The sequence below is a fragment of the Beta vulgaris genome, chromosome 7, assembly GCF_026745355.1.
Source record: "Beta vulgaris subsp. vulgaris cultivar EL10 chromosome 7, EL10.2, whole genome shotgun sequence".
Classification (NCBI taxonomy): Eukaryota; Viridiplantae; Streptophyta; class Magnoliopsida; order Caryophyllales; family Amaranthaceae; genus Beta; species Beta vulgaris.
This window is the reverse complement of record NC_079208.1, coordinates 38,414,446-38,431,615: the sequence shown is the minus strand read 5'-3', so window position 1 is coordinate 38,431,615 and position 17,170 is coordinate 38,414,446. Positions and strand designations below refer to the sequence as shown.

The window sequence follows — 17,170 nt, the reverse complement described above, 5'->3', positions numbered from 1 at the left end:
CCACTTGGCTTTTTACAAACTCGGTCGATTTGCTCTTACCAGCTATCTTTGCTTGATATTGCTTCTCTCTTTTCCAAGATGAGGGTCTTAAACTTATGAGGTAGCATTCTCTGACCACCTGCTGGGCTCCATATAAAGATCTAATTTTGCCACCATCACATTCAAACTTCATGATCATGAGATGGATGACTATCACAGCCTTAATATGATTAAGTGTTGGTCGTCCGGGTATGACATTATAGGCAGTCAAATCTCTGACGACCAAGAACTTAAGAAACAATGTCCGAGAAGCCTCCTTCTCTCCAACTCAGGCTGGCAGCATAATTGTTCCCATGGAATGGATGACTCCTCCCCCCAAACCCGATAATTAGGTGGTGAACTGGAACTAAGTTACTCTCGTAAAACTTTAATATGGACAAACAATCAGCATTTATGATGTCCGCTGAACTACCTGTATCAATCAAAATTCTTCTCTCTTAGATTCGCTATTTTCATCTCCACCACCAGGCGATCATCATGGGGGGTTTTCAACTTTCTCCGATCCATCTCTCTAACTACCACTTTAGGGAACGGATCAGCCTCTGCCTGATTAGTTAGCAAAACTTGGTTAAGTTCCCTAAAGTAGTTCCTGTGCCTTCTGTTGGTTGGCCCACTAGCAGCAAATCCTCCTGATATTACCAGAACAACATCCTCATTATTACTTTCACTTTCCTTCTTTCTGCTCTGACGATCATCTTTCTTCTGAAACTTCCTTTCCCCTTGGGGGCAAGTATGAATTCATCTTCCCTTTTCGAGCTAAGTCCTCTAAGGCTCTCTTAAGGTGCTTACACTCGTTAGTCTCATGGCCATAATCCTTGTGAAATTGGCAATACTTGTTTTTATCCCTATTTTTGTAGGGAGTCTTCATCTTTACCGGATCCTTAAGCTCATGTTGATCTTTAATCTCCATGAGAATGGAGTATTGATCTTTGCTGAAGGCAATGGGCTTTGTCGAATTTTCAGATTCTCTTCTTTTACTTCGTCGGCACGAAGTTCTGGGGGATGTCAATGCCCATGTCTCAACTTTCTTAGGATTGTTTTTCTTTGGCTGAGTTACTTCTTCAGCCTTTTTGGACTCTGGATGCTTTGCTTCCGCACAAACTTCAGCCTAGACATACATCTAATGCTTATATGCAGACAAGTGATCATCTAGATCAGTGGTTCCATCAAAAGGTTCTATTGTAGGAAGCTTAATCTTTGGGAAGGGAGGCGCCTCCATGATTCTGGCCGAGAATAAAGTCGTCCAGTTAATCCGGAGAGCTCCCGGTTGTCCTTCAATGGGTATGTGCTCCATACGGTATTCATTTAACACCGGATTGGAGGAGGTGTTTGCAAATACTGGTCGCCTGTACACCATAGGTTGTAATACTGTTTTTTCCTCCCTTGGACGAACATCAGGAGGGCCCAAACTTCTCCCCTCTGTTTTGGATGGCACCCTCAACGGAGAGTCCCTCATATACGGGGTGGATTATGTGGCCGAAGGTTGTAAGGTTGCAGCTTTCTTTGCCTCCAAATACTCTCGAGCATCTCTTTCCATCCGATATCCATTTGGATGGGCATTATCTTGAGTTCTGACTAGCTACCAGCTTCCAGTCCATCTTTCTTCGTTGCTCACTAACTTCTGGTTGTTTTTCCTTGACCGCTCTCTTAGAGAGTTCCTGGCGAACATGTCGGCTTGGACCTGGACGGTTCTCCTGGGAATGCCCCCTAAGAGGATTGACAACGACTGATTACCGGGTTTACTTGAAAAAAATAGCATATTGCTCTTGATTTGCTCTTGAACAACTGCAACCATCTTAGTCTGAAAATCATTCAGGTAGTTTTTCAGATGGGCAGTAGTCACTAGATACTCAAGGTTTTCCTGAATGACAGGCTCTCGATTTCGTCCAGGAAGGTTGACAATGATAGTTGGAGGCTTATCCCTTCCTCGAGGTGGCCTTTCATCATCCACCGTATCCTCTACTCGAACCTCTAAACTTCAATTTCATACTATGCTGGATGAGTGGCAGTCAGTCAGCATATGCGTCTCCCTACAGACAACTCCAATTTTTATGTAGGGCTTGCTAGTAAAAATATTATTATCCCTCAACAAGTTCTTCAATGGAGATTTGTGCAACGATGTCTTGGTAAAATAATTTCAAACTTGAGCTTCGTTCCCGAACCTACAAAAAAGGACCCACCCTGGAGGTTTGGGTGGTGGCTCCCCCTCTGAAGCTTAAGTCAGGTATCAAGAATAATAAGGAAAGTTTAGAGAGAGAATGTAGAGAGAGTTTTCACAGAGTAACTCTACTCAGAAAAAAGGTACATTTCTCCTGATTTCAAGGACTATTTATAGTGTTTGAGATCCGATTGTTGTACCTTGAGGTCACCCTAATTTAAGAGCATCTGATTGGCTGAGCAATTAGAGTATGACACATGGAAGGCAATGATTGAGAGGTACACATCATCCAATCATATGTAGATATTTTTTGGGATTCAAGCCTGAATGCATGCCGAGCCAAAGAGATGGGCTGGTACTTTCCCTGAATAGGAATTTGTACTTCAGCCATCTCCTTTTTGCAGATAGGAGACACGTGGATGCTCCAGATGGATCCACGTGTCCTTTGGGGGGGAGCCGTTGATTTCCAGGCTACAACAATCACGAAATACGCATATGAAATATATATATGTATTTTTAAATAAATAAATAAATAACATAGGCTAGATCTTCGTTTAAAAAGGAGAGTTTTGAATTATCTACCAAATACAACATATCCTACTTCAACATAGTCCTTTATCGAAAACATTACTCTTTATACTAGAAGCAATGCTAACAAAAATCATAACGCTCATCAATATTCACCATAAATATTACACTTTTAAATTAATTTTTAATACTTTTTAATGTTAATGTTAATATTAATATAATGTCGCACGCATCGCGTGCATATAGTGCTAGTAGTTCATTGCATCAATGATTAATATTAATATATATTAGCCAATACCGTTCATTTGTTTGATATTATGTAATTGAATTGATTGATTGTCATATAAAAATCAATCCGGTAATATTATAAGCACCTAATATGTACAATATGTAAAAAAATGTCCCGTTTAAAGAAAGAAATTTTATATTTCCATAATTGGTATTGTGGAATCAATATTCATGGCTTGCCGAACATATATAGAGAAATGAATCATATTATTTTCCATTATGTTACTACTCCATAGATGAATAATGAGACCAATTAGCAAGATCAAATCTCTTGATTGCAGATATGAAATTTCATATATTAGAAAAGGGTATATATTATTTAATATATATAAATATCCCAAAATTACTATTTAGGTGATGGATTTATTCTATAAATTAGTCAATATACCAAAATGCATATTATTTTTGGAAAAATTAATATGAATAATCCCAACTTTCACCATTCTTCTCAAAATAATCCCAACTTTAAATTATTTTAGAATAATCTCAACCTTAGGACGTACCTTTTCAAAATAATTTGTAAATAATTTTCTATATATCTTAGACCTAAAACGGATTAGTATAGGCAAGCAGGTGATAGCGTCTGGTTTATTTTGAGAAAATTCCCTCAAAGTTAGGATTATCCTGGAACAATTCAAAGTTGTGATTATTTTGAGAAGATTGGTGAAAGTTGGGATTATTCCTGTAAATTTATTTAGGAGATACCTTGATCAAAATAATTTTTACATAGTTTTCTATGTAAATGACAAAAATTATGGATATTTAATTTATACGAGCCAGTTAGTGCCTCAATATAATATGACAAAAAATCTTGCAATCACCATAATTAATGTGATTATAAGTTATATAAATTTAAAATTTACAAGTGATATAAGTTTGAGCCCTAAAAAATTATTTAAGTTTATTAAATTACCTTGATCAATGTACGTGTTTCTATTTTAGTGTCACTTTTAAGGAAAAATACCTATAATACTAAATATTACAAATGAATCACAATTGTGCAACTCATAGGTTGTAAGCCAATTTCAAATTATGATAAATAAAAATAGCTACCTAAAGGCAATTGATCGACTTTCCCTACGTAATAATGTATGTGTTTTTATTTTATTACTTCCTATGTTTTCTTTTGTTGTTCCTGTATTTTCCATTGTGAAATTACAATATTTTGTTTGGTTGTTCCTATTTTGAATCGTTCCATACATTGTATAAGTTGCTCAAATTCCCCATTGGTTTCAAATTGCAATAAATGTTTTCACACTATTTATTAGTCATGTTTTACTCTTTTTCCCCTCAAACTTTTTTCTCATCGGTTGCCTAACATAAAGTAACTTCAAGCGCTAGAATCTTTGCTTTTAATTAATTTCGTTTTATTTAAAATAGTGGAATCTTGCCCATTTTTTAAGTTGTATCGGTTTCTTCCCCGATTCCAAATAAGAACAATAAAAGAAAACGGAAGGAGTACATCTTAAACAATATATCGAAAATATTTCCAAAATATAGTACATCTTTAATAAATATTTATTAGCATAATATATGTTGTACGATATAACAAGGATATAGCACTATTATATTTTCTTTACGAGCACTAAATTTCTTTTTGATATTAATATTGTTAGTAAATACTCTATGATTGTTGACATTGTACAATATATCAAGGATTATAACACAATTTTCATAAGTCAGAGTGCAATCGCATTGATTGTAAGCCATTTTTCAATTATTCTAAATATAAGATCATAAAATTTTGAATCATTAGCTTATTATATTTCTATATTAAGCGGTAATTTTTCACAATTGTTGAAAATTGAAATTTGAAATTGAAAAATGAAAATGATCTCGGTTATAAATCTATTTATTTTTCAAATAGTGTTAAAAATGAAAAACTAAAATCATATGTCACAATTTCTTTTCTTGCTTTCAATAAAACACTATTAAGAAGCACAATTAAATCATTATGATCTCTTGCTAAAAAATTATCAATTTTATCATATTATGCATAAATCTTTTAATAACTGAAAATTATATCATACGTTCATATCAGAACAACTTGCAATATTAAATATATATGTATATGAGTTATGAAAATCATGTAGCTGATATTGATTGTATGATGTTATCCATACATCTTCAAACTACAACTGTACAATGTACGAATCGTAAGGCAATTTCTATTATTCTCAATACAAGAATATTATCGAACACAAGTAAGCATTACAACAACAAACACTTCTCCCTAAAATCATAACTAAGTACAATGTACCTAATTTTAACTATTCTCAATACAAGATCATAAATTCAAAAGCATAAATTATTTGCTTTGAAATATCAATAGAAATTGTACGTTCTCATGGAGTTGTAAAAGCATTAACCATAGTCAATGACATTGATATTAATATGTAAAGAGTATTTCATATTTCCAATTCAAAGTATTGAACAAAAATTTGCTTTCAGTAAATAAATAATCATGAATTAAACCATTGATTTCCTATAGATGACCGCTCATGGTTTATAAAACTAGTATATGAGAATAGCAAATTTAAATTTACCTTTTCAAACTTATATATATATGTATTTATTTTTTATATTCTTAACTCTTATATTATCACTTCTATAGATTTATTAATGGATTAAATATTTCCACCATGATCTAGGAGAAATTATCATAAAATCTTATATTTATTAAACTATATATATATATATATATATATATATAGAAGTGAGTTCACATGAGAATTCATACTTACATGAGAAATGAGAATGATATTTACGCGCTATAACTCTTATGAATAAGTGATGTAACTCTAATGAAAAAGTGATATAACTCTAAAAAAAGTATATTAGAAACAAAAATTCAAAATTCAAACTTTTTTTTTGGCTCCAAATTTTTTTAGCTGGGTATAACTCTAATGAACAAGTGTTGTAACTCTAATCTAATCGTGTGGTTGAGATTCATTCTCATTTCTCATGTAAGAAGCATTCTCATGTGATCTTGCCCCTATATATATATATATATATATATATATATATATATATATAATATATATATATATAGAGAGAGAGAGAGAGAGAGAGAGAGAGGGGGAAGATCAGATGTGAATGATATTTAGATGAGAAATGAGAAATAATGTGGGCCGTTAGATCTAACCAAATTGATGGCTAAGATTTGTCCTTCATTAGACATGCTTACTCCACTATTTTCACTCCTGATCTCGTCCAGATTAACAATTTTTTCCCACCATTTTCTCTCTCTTTCACTCAAGAACAAATTAGGAAATTACACAAAAATACACATGTAGCATGATTTCAGTTAGAAAGTGCAACGTCGTCGTCAAAATCAATTACAAAAACTGGAAGAATATCTCACCAGTTGCTCACGAATTTGGAGGTCTCTAAGCCAGACAAAGATGAAGTAGTCAACGAAGAGATAATTCATCTTTGTCATTTGGCTCTTTTATGCTTTTATAGTTTTTTGAAAAAAAAATTACGACCCAATGTTGATTGATTTAGTTCGAATTATTTTGGTGTTGCTGAAATTGATTTACGCATTCGCAGATTTTTTGGGCTAAGGAGTGTTGTATTGTTTTCAAACAAATCCTAAATAGCTTTTAGAGTTATACCAATGATTGTTTAGAGTTATATTAATTACTTATTAGAGTTATACCAATACTTATTAAGAGTTGTAGTAAGTACTAATTGGAGTAACATCAGCATTTGTTTAGAGTTATATGAAACATTAATTAGAGTTGAATTATGTAGTAATTAGAGTTATAACAACTTTTTCTTTAGAGTTAGAGGAAGTACTAAAGAGAGTTATAATAATACTTATTTAGAGTTGTAGTAAGTATCAATTCGACTTACAATATTATTTATTTAGAATTATACCAACATTTGCTTAGAGTTATAGAAAGGAGTACTCGATAATTACACATGCTAGAGTACTAATTAGAATTATAACGATACTTATTTAGAGTTATAGGAACTACTAATTAGAGTTATAGCGAAATATGTTTAGAGTTAAATACTTATTAAGAGTTGTGGGAAGTACTAATTAGAATATAAGAAATAACAGTTATAAGTATATAGCAACATTTTAGAGTTATAAGAATGACTAACTAGAATTATAGCAACATTTGTTTAGAGTTATAAGAAGTATTAATTAGAGTTATACCGATACGAGTTTAGAGTTATAAGAAGTTTTAATTAGTGTTATACCGATACTTATTTTGTTTATTATAGCAATGCTTAATAAGAATATTGTTTAACATTCGAGAAATTCCTACTTGAGTTCAGGAAAGCAATTTAGCAGTTCTTTTTAAAAAAGTAATTTAGCCTAAATCACAGAAAAGCAGTGAAAGTGAAACAACTAAAACTTCTCTCTTGCACAAACATGTAGGGCCTCAGAGTTGAGTACAAAACTCATAATCCTATACTTTTATCTGGGAGTTTGTCTAATTAAATGAAAAAAAAAAATTTGTTCTCTATAGAACAAGTACATTTTGACATTCTTAGTTTCTGTTTTGTGAACCATGGAGAATGGTTAGCCGGTTAGGTAAATATCTTCACTGATTTTCTCTCTCATCAGGAATCGCCGGCGAAGAAATGATGATGATTGCTAGAGAACGAGAGGAGAGAGAAACAATAGAAAGTTATGGGGAATATTGAGTGCGCGAGAGATGTTGGGAATTTTCTTTCAACTTTTGCCTTATATAATCTCAGCCATTAAATACACCGTGATCCAACGGCTGGAATTTGTTCTCATTTCTCATATAAAAGGTCATTCTCATGTGAACTCATTTATATATATATATATATATATATATATATATATATATATATAAAAGGCAAGATCACATAAGAAATGAGAATGAATCTCAACCACCGAATTGAATCAGAGTTACAATACTTGTTCATTAGAGTTAATATTCCGAAAAAACTTTGAGCCCAATTTATTTTTTCTAATATTCTTTTTTTGGAGTTACATCACTTTTTCATTAGAGTTACATCACTTATTCATTAAAGTTATAGCGCATAAAATCCATTCTCATTTCTCATGTATTCTCTTATGAACTCACTTTTGGGGCAAAATCACATGAGAATGCTCCTTACATGAGAAATGAGAATGAATCTCATCCACACGATTGGATAAGAGTTACAACACTTGTTCATTAGAGTTATACCTCCTTAAAAAAATTTGATCCCAAAAAAAAATTTATTTAAATTTTCTTTTCCCAATATTCTTTTTTTTGGAGTTATATCACTTTTTCATTAGAGTTACATCACTTATTCATAAGAGTTATAACGCGTAAATTCATTCTCATTTCTCGTGTAAGTATGCATTCTCATATGAACTCACTTCTATATATATATATATATACTTCCTCCGTTTCATATTACTCGTTACACTTCTCAATTTATGGACTCCTAGACAATTTTTGGAGAAGAGAGAGGTAGAGAGTAAAAAGAAAAGGGACCCATGTGAGAGTAGAGAGATTAAGAGAGTTTATTACCCAAAAAGAAAGTGTAGCAAGTAATGTGAAACTTCCCACAATGAAAAGTGTAGCGGGTATTATGAAACGTAGGAAGTATATATATATATATATATATATAATATATATTATATATATATATATATATATATAATATATATATATATATATATATATATATATATATATATATATATATAGTATCCCCTTTTCCCATACATCAAATGAGACATATCAAACAATAAAAATGTGTGGTTTAAGATTCTAATAACTCATAATCTCTCATATGAGATACCCCCGTTGCGCAAATAGAATTCAGAGTTTAGTTGTTACAGTTTAGAGTTTGTTGTTAAAGTTTTAACTTTTTGTTCAACAGATTTGATTACTAATTTGACAACTTGTTTTAATTGTGTTTGGTAACAATTAAATGATTGTTAAATGTTGATTTCCATTTGTTTGTGAGAAATGACATTTATAGACATATTATTATATATGTATATTATTATTATAAGAGGCAAAAAAGTCATTGAACATATTTTTACCTAATCCTCTAAAGAAAAAGCTCATATTAAGAGCTTTTCATTTTGAGAGTTTTTATTCCAAAACTCTCTCTAAAACTCTCTTTTACCAATGCAAACACATCTTTTAGAGTATTTGACTAGTCAAAACTTTAAAAGTGGTCTAAAACTCTCATTTGTTCTAAAACTCTATTTGCAAAACTCTCTCATAAATCTACTAACCAACTCCTCTACAATCTCATATTGATCTTTGTAGAGAAAGAAATTACTTAAAGTCAAAATATTATTTCTTTTTTAGAAACAATTAAATACAATTGTATATATTAATACTCATGAAGCTAATACTAATAATTAGTGATGGCCACTGGTGCGGGCTGGGCGGGCCGGACCATGGGCCGTAGCGGGCTGGGCTTAGATTTCAAGGCCTAGGACCGGACCGTGAAATTCATGGGTTGGGCGGGCTGGTTTGCGGGCTGAAAAATCTTAGCCCACACCGGTCTGTTACCGGCTTTCAAGGTTCGGGAAGCGATTATGGTGGTTTGTGGGTCTGGTGGGCTGCGCCGGGATGGCGGGCCGGCTTGAGAATTTTTTTTTCAAAATTATTTAATCATTGAAATTATTCATTATTGTTACATAAAATCTTTTAAATGAATTAAAATATATACAATTATTAATATTAATGAATAATTTTATTATTTTGAAATTTGATGGAATTATAATATATGCAATTTGATTAAAATATACATAATTTGGTTCAATATTTACTTGGACTGAACTGGTCCGATTCATGGGCCAGGCTGGACCGGTTTCGTGGTCCGGGCTGGGCTTAAGAAATCTGGCCCACGACCCACCCACCAATTTCACAGTTTGAGCTAGGCTGGATCGGGCTTTTTGCTGGCCCGACCCACACAATCCACGAGGTGGGCTGAGCTGGATTGGCCCGCACTGTTGGTCATTTCTACTAATAATACCATGTCTTACCTTTTAGTATACATATATTAGAAAAAGACCTTCAATTTTTTATAATCTCCGTAGTTACTACTGCTACTCTATGTAATAACATCAGTTATATTCTTGCACATCAAACTAGATTTCATAAACAAGTTTGTATCATATTATTTGTAAATAATGTTATATTTATATATATGTACTCTCCTGATGTTGAGGGTCATATCGATGAATAATTCATATTGTAATTTACTATGTAGAAAATTTAAAAGAAACTGGAAGATCATATCCTAATTCCTAAGCACACAATCTAGTGCGTACAACTCTTTTTCCCTATTCTCTCAAGTGTTTGACTTAAGATTTTGAATTCGCATTGGTAAATAACCTGAAACATTATCCGTGTCAACAACTAATTTTGCTATTGAACTATACAAATATATACATGACTATAAATATATATTTTATGTAGAAAGATACACATAAGATAGTCTTATATAACATTGCTCGAACTTTATCAACTGAGATAGATAACCTCCACATTAGAATTAAAAAAATGGCGTAATAATTAGGACAAAAGACATGTGTTAGATCTTAAGAACAAATCACTAAGAAGAAGAAGAATCAAATTTGTAATATTTATCAACAGCAAGCAATACATCCCATGTGCAACTAAGTCCTTTAGGGATAGTAACAAGATCTCCTGCTCCAAATTCAACATAATCATCCTCTATTATTGTTGACCCTTTCTTTGGATAAGCCCTAACTTTGCCTTTCACCATATAACATGTCTCTTCTGCATCAAACTTCAGCTGATACTTCCCGGGTGAACATGCCCATCTAGTATTATAATGAATGATAAAATTACCGAGTAGAAGATATAAGAAAATGATCAGCAACTAAGATAAACAGATCAATTATTTTATTATTTAGTAGTCACACTTTGTGTAATTAGTTGCAACAATTGGTTTTTGGTAAGTTTTCTGTTAATTAAGTGGCAATTTTTATAAAAAAGATTAATATAACATTTATAGTCGTGATTTCCTTTCTTAAAAATTAATAATTTGGTTTTTAAATATATATATATATATATATATAATATATATATATATAATATATATATATATATATATACTCCCTCCGTTTCCAAAAGACCTTCCATCTTTTACTTTACTCCTTAATAGAAAATTCTTTTTCCCTTTTTACCCTCTCATGTCCCTATTATATGGTCCACTATTACATTATTAATTCAATTTTACTTCCTTTCTCTCTCCTACTTTAACCCCTTTTTATTTGTTTATTTATCTTAACCCCTTTCTCTCTCATACTTTACCCATCCCATTCCTCACACAAATGGATCCTCCTTGATATCTGTAGGAACAGTAACAAGGAAGATCTTTAGGAAATGGAGGTAGTATATATATATTTTTTTGATGCAGAATGGAGGTAATATATATATAATTATATACTACTCCCTCCGTTTCCTAAAGATCTTCCCACTTACTGTTCCTATAGATACCAAGGTAAATCAAGTTGTGTGGGGCATGGTGTGAGTAAAGTAGGAGAGAGAAAGGGGTTAAGATAAATAAACAAATAAAAGAGTTTAAAGTAGGAGATAGAAATGGAGTAAAATTGAATTAATAATGTAATGGTGGACCATAAGATAGTGACATGAGAGGGTAAATAGGGAAATTTATTTTGCCAAATAAGGAATAAAGCAAAAGAGGGAAGATCTTTTGGAAACACCCTTAAACGGAAAGAGGGAAGATCTTTAGGAAACGGAGGGAGTATATAGAGAGAGAGAAAGAGAGAGAATGGGGGGCGGGGTAGGATTGACTGAAAACCGAAAATCAATTTTTTTTCTCATTTTGCAAGTTTTTGCTCATTTTATGTATTTTGCTAATTTCATGTTTGCTCATTTTAAGAAACATTTGTTCATTTTAGCAAACTTTCGCTCATTTTACGAAATTTTTGCTCATTTTACAAATTTTTTTTATTTTATATTTTTTTGCTCATTTTATGTTTTTGCTCATTCTACAAATGTTTGCTCTTTTTATATTTTTTTGCTTATTTTATAATTTTGGTAATTTTAATTAAGAACTTTTTATTCATATTATCTTTTTGCTCATTTTAAGAAATTTTTTGCTCATTTTGTATTGCAGTTTTCAGTTTTTTAGCATAAGGAGTGGTTTTCACGTGATCATTCATGTTCCTATATATACTAGCAATTTATGCACGTGATGTGTGCCTCACTTTTTTAGAAATAATTTTTAACTTTTTTGGACATAAACAAAAGTTAAATTTGAACATTAGACATGTTTTTTAAGATAGCTAATTTTGTTGATTAAGCCTATATCACTTATCCAAACCCGTCTTTTATTATTTATTTTATTCATACTTTCTTTAAGATTTTTAAAATTAAAATTGATGAGCGATAAAAGAATGTTACGCAGATTTATTAAGTATTTCTTATATTTTTATCAACAAAGTATTTTGTTTCAATTAAATCATTTCACTTTGTTAATTGATTGTATTTTCCTTTTTGATTTACTACTTGATTGTGTATTGCTTGATCAATTATTTGATTGATATAATTTTCTTTGTTAATTTTTTTATGCTATAGTTAAGTTTGATTTTCTTTCATTTTTTTTAGTAGAGTAGTTGATTTACTAAGGGGTAATTAAGTAAATTTATTAGAGGACATCATAGCTTCTCCTTCTCTTTTATATATATATATATATATATATATATATATATATATTATATATATATATATATATATATATATATATATATATATATATATATATATATATATATATATATATATATATATATATTTGTAACACATTTCTATCTGACTATAAATCATTTGATTTTTCTTGATTCATTAGGTTACTCTTTCGAGAGAAGGATAACCTAGCTTTTGTAGCCAATAAATATATATTATTGTAGCGGATGAATATATAATTTAAGATTTTTTTTAACATATTTAATTTAAGATATATGAGATATCATTTTTAGACATATTTTAGAGGCGTATATGATACTTCTCTTTTTTTTCATTAATATTATCATCTTGTTAGATTTATTTCAACATTTATTTTTATAAACATCTCCTTTTCATAAGTTACATACTAACAATATTTTAGGTACTTATTAAAAAAAAAAAAAACAGTTGCAACTAAACTACAACATATCAAGGATTTCATTATCACCGTGATACTTAGTTGAGTACTTGATTTAGTTCATAAACGACAAGGGTTAAGGAGAGTATTTTTTCTTTTTCCTTAGAGTTGTAGAAAGAAGACTGAGGTAAAGAACTTACTTGGGCCAAGATTTGATGCCTAGTTCTGATAGTCTTGAACTTGAAGGGTTGTTTTCCACGACAATTCTGAGGTTCTCTAAGGAGTCATCTGGTTTGGACTGATTTGCGGCCATTGATTAGATCAAAGAAGGTTAACTAGCTAGCTAGTGCGTGGGAGAGAACAAAGTGAGCTTCACATGGGATATCAATATTATTATGATGGAATATGGATATATGAATATGATAGACGAGAGTAGAAGATGGAAGAAAAAAAAGGTGTCGGGTTTAAAATGGAGGTGTGAGTGGGTGTAAAGACTAAAGACTAAAGATTAAAGAGAGTGGTGTAGTCACCTCATTAATATTCGCTTGACTTGATAGTTGTTACGTTCTACTTTTGACCTCTTTCACACGGACTAGTTGACTACTATTCGTCTACATTCAACATGCTTCATGTATTTTTTTTTTTTTTATAAGGAGAGAAAACTTAGGAAACCCCTTCAATCGGGGGGCCAACCTAAAACATCCTTGCGAACGAAAAGAGAAAAATCAATATCATAAGGAGGATAATTATAAACGAGATCCGAGTGAGTGTCCACGATGCGCCATAAGGTCCGTTGTCTTGTTTGCTTCCCGAAAACAATGTTGAACCTGAAAAGTATCAAATTTAAGCAAATTAGCATTGACATCTAAAATGATATTATTAATTTTCCAGGGGACTTTCCAGATTTTCCTAACAGCATTAATAACAACGAGATTATCACCTTCAATCTCTAGATTAGAAATATTAAGCGACAAGGCCGAATTAAGGCCTTCCTTGAGACCCCAAGCTTCAGCCTGCAGGATAGAAATGTTAGGACCAAGCGATCGGGCTCCAGCCGTAAGATCATCACCTGAAGAGTCCCGGATCACAAAACCCAGAGCAGCATTACCATTATTTAATTTGGAGCCATCAAAATTTAAGTTTGCAGAAGCCAGTCGAAGGAGGGGACCAGGCTGAACCAGAACCTGTGCGAGGTTTATCTCTCTTGGTGTTTGCAGCTAGATTAGGCTTAGAAACCATTTCTTCCGAATTAAGAGCTTTAGACCACGATGTAGCAAAATTACTAATAATAAAACTAGCCTTCCTTGAGGAAACCACCTCATTATTAAAAACAAGTTTATTCCTGAAAAACCACCAAACCACCAAACAAAGGAAAAAGAGATATTTCTGATTTAGACGACAACGAGAGACAAGCTTCCAAAACAGAACGGAAAGAAGTAAGATCAATATTTGCTAAACAAGAAGGGGGGATTGGCCAATCAGACGAGGCCTTAAGATGGGAAAAAATATCTAAAGTAAAAGGGCAGGCAAAACAAAGATGGCCTATACTTTAATTTCACCTGCATTATTACTGAACACGCATTGCTGTGGCATAAAAGTATGACTTTTCTCAAGACGCAATTTAGTTGGGATACCATCATTACAAGCTTTCCAGAGAAAGTTTTTAATTTTAGGAGGAATATCAAGCTTCCAAATCCAATTAAACTCAACTTTTTCTAAAGAGGAGGGAAGAATCCCTTGAGTAAGAGAGCCCCACTCATAACCGAGTACTCACCATCAGCCGTAAGGCCCCAAATGAGATTATCTGGTTGGGACTCAGAGGGGATATAAATAGAACAAATCTGCGAAACAATGTGAGGAGGGACAAGGGAAAGAAGCATCGGAGAGTCCCATTGTCCAGAAGGCAGGATACATCTGTTGACAGTGAGATTTTCAGTACCAGGGATAGGAGTAATGGTAGACTGAAGAGAGTATTGGAAAACCCAATTATCCATCCAGAAGTTAATACTTTGGCCATCACCAATCTGCCAACGTAAACCTTTTTTTGAAAAATCACGTAAACTTAGGAGGTTACGTCATTGCCAAGAAGCCGATTTAGAAGCTTTAGTAGAAAAAAATACTATTATTTTTATGTACCTTTTTCGAACTAATTTGACCCACAAATTGTTATCATTTTTAACAATCCTCCACAATAGCTTCATTTGGAGAGCTTGGTTTTTAGCTTCAGCCTTACGGAAACCTAATCCACCGCCGATTTTGGTTGCAAATTCGATCCCAACCAATAAGATTAGGGGATTTATTAGTGGTGTCCTTATTCCAAAAGAAATTTCTATATGTTCTATCCAGATTCACCAGAATAGATTTAGGCAACAGAAAACTTTGCATTTGATAACTAGCCTTAGCAGCAAGATTTGATTGAAGAAGAACTGACCTACCTGCTTGGGAAAGAGCATTAGCTTTCCATTTAGGGAGTTGGCTAGTTGGTTTACTAACGACAGAACTAAAGGTTTCTTTAGTCACCTTAGAATGAATAATAGGGCAGCCCAAATAATCTCCTAGATCATTAGTTTCCTGCATTTGTGGGATAGAAGCAAAATTACATTTTTCTGCCTCTGGGACATTAGCAGTACATTGGAAAGAAGATTTATGGTAATTGACTAGTTGACCAGACATAGAACAGTACTTATCCAAAATTTGACGGATGATCAGACAATATAATTAGTGGCTTTAGCAAAAATCATTGTGTCATCTGCAAAGGTAAGAAAAGGAATTCGCATACCCGATTTACCAATGGGAACTCCAATTGGTTTGGTAGGGCCATAAGCAGCTGAAGAAAGTAATCTAGCAAGAAGCTTAACGCACAAAATAAATAAATAAGGAGAAAGAGGGTCACCTTGTCTAATCCCTCGAGAAGAGGAGAATTTATCACCTGGAAGCACATTTACTAAGACAGAAAAAGATGCAGAAGATACACGTTCCTTGATCCAACCTATCCATTGCGGACAAAAACCCAATTTGTCAAGAGTAGAAAAGATATAATTCCACTCTAATCTATCGTAAGCTTTCTCCATATCCAGTTTAATGGCTATCCAACCATTAGAACCCAATTTAGTTTTAAAAGATTGAAAGATTTCATGGGCAATAAGAATATTATCCTGAATTAGCCTATCAGGAATAAAAGCACCTTGAAGGGGATGGATAATCTGACTCATGACTTCCTTTAGTCTGTTAGTGATGATTTTTGAGATTATTTTATAGATGGTTGAACATAGGCTAATGGGTCGAAAATGGTTGGCAGAGGAAGGATTATCGATTTTAGGAATGAGAGCCAAAAAAGTATGATTTATTTCTTTAAGGATTTTCCCAGAATGGAAAAAGGCTTGAACAACTCTTATTACACTATTACCTACTAGGGTCCAGTATTTTTGAAAGAAGAACGGGGGAAAACCATCTGGTCCAGGGGATTTATCAGGGGCTTGATCAAAAGTAGCAGATTTAATTTCGTCTCCAGAGACTTGGAAGTTAAGAAGGCATTATTTTCTTCAGAGATGATATTATCCAAAAGTGAAAAATCATAGTCAGGATGAAAATAAACTGAGCTGTTAGAGGAGAATCTAGCTTTGAAAGCATTAGATAATTCTTGAGAAATAGCATAAGGATTCGTGATTACTTCACCTGTTGAAGAAACTATTTCTTTAATTTGATTCCTATTACGTCTGATTGACGCATGAGTATGATAGTAAGATGAATTAGAATCTCCTAAGAGAAGATAATCAATTTTACTCTTCTGTTTCCAAAATTCGTTGCTAAAAGTTAATAAACTGGAACGTTTTTTAAGAAACAGATCTTGTTTAGTTTGATAGGTAAGATTAGAAGGGTTAGCGAGGATGGAAGATTGGATCTCCTGTAAACGTTCGTCAACTTTCCTTACTTGGCGAAAAATGTTGCCGAATTGAGATTTGTTCCGATTCTTGGACTTCTCTTTTAATAACTTGCATTTTTTGACTAGTCTAAACATATGTGAACCATCAAAATGGGTGCACCAAGTTTTCTTTACAAGGGTGTCATAATCTTTTCTAA

At 32.5% G+C, this 17,170-nt stretch overlaps 1 protein-coding gene across 1 annotated transcript; it reads right to left on the bottom strand.

The window, feature by feature from the left end:
* Positions 1–10,439: 10,439 nt before the first annotated feature.
* On the bottom strand, positions 10,440–13,588 carry LOC104899325 (hypothetical protein). The gene is made up of 2 exons (XM_010686498.4): positions 13,291–13,588; positions 10,440–10,802 (listed from the first exon to the last, which is right to left on the bottom strand). The coding sequence occupies exons 1-2, from the start codon at positions 13,401–13,403 to the stop codon at positions 10,571–10,573; spliced, it is 345 nt and encodes a 114-aa protein (XP_010684800.1). The 5' UTR covers positions 13,404–13,588; the 3' UTR covers positions 10,440–10,570.
* Between the last annotated feature and the right edge of the window lie 3,582 nt (positions 13,589–17,170).

What these genes read in the sequence shown, in the direction of transcription:
- LOC104899325 (XM_010686498.4), bottom strand. Translation starts at nt 13,403, where the DNA reads ATGGCCGCAAATCAGTCCAAACCAGATGACTCCTTAGAGAACCTCAGA. An exon ending in GGCATCAAATCTTGGCCCAA is followed by an intron (nt 10,803 to 13,290) that starts GTAAGTTCTTTA and finishes TTATAATACTAG; the next exon opens with ATGGGCATGTTCACCCGGGA.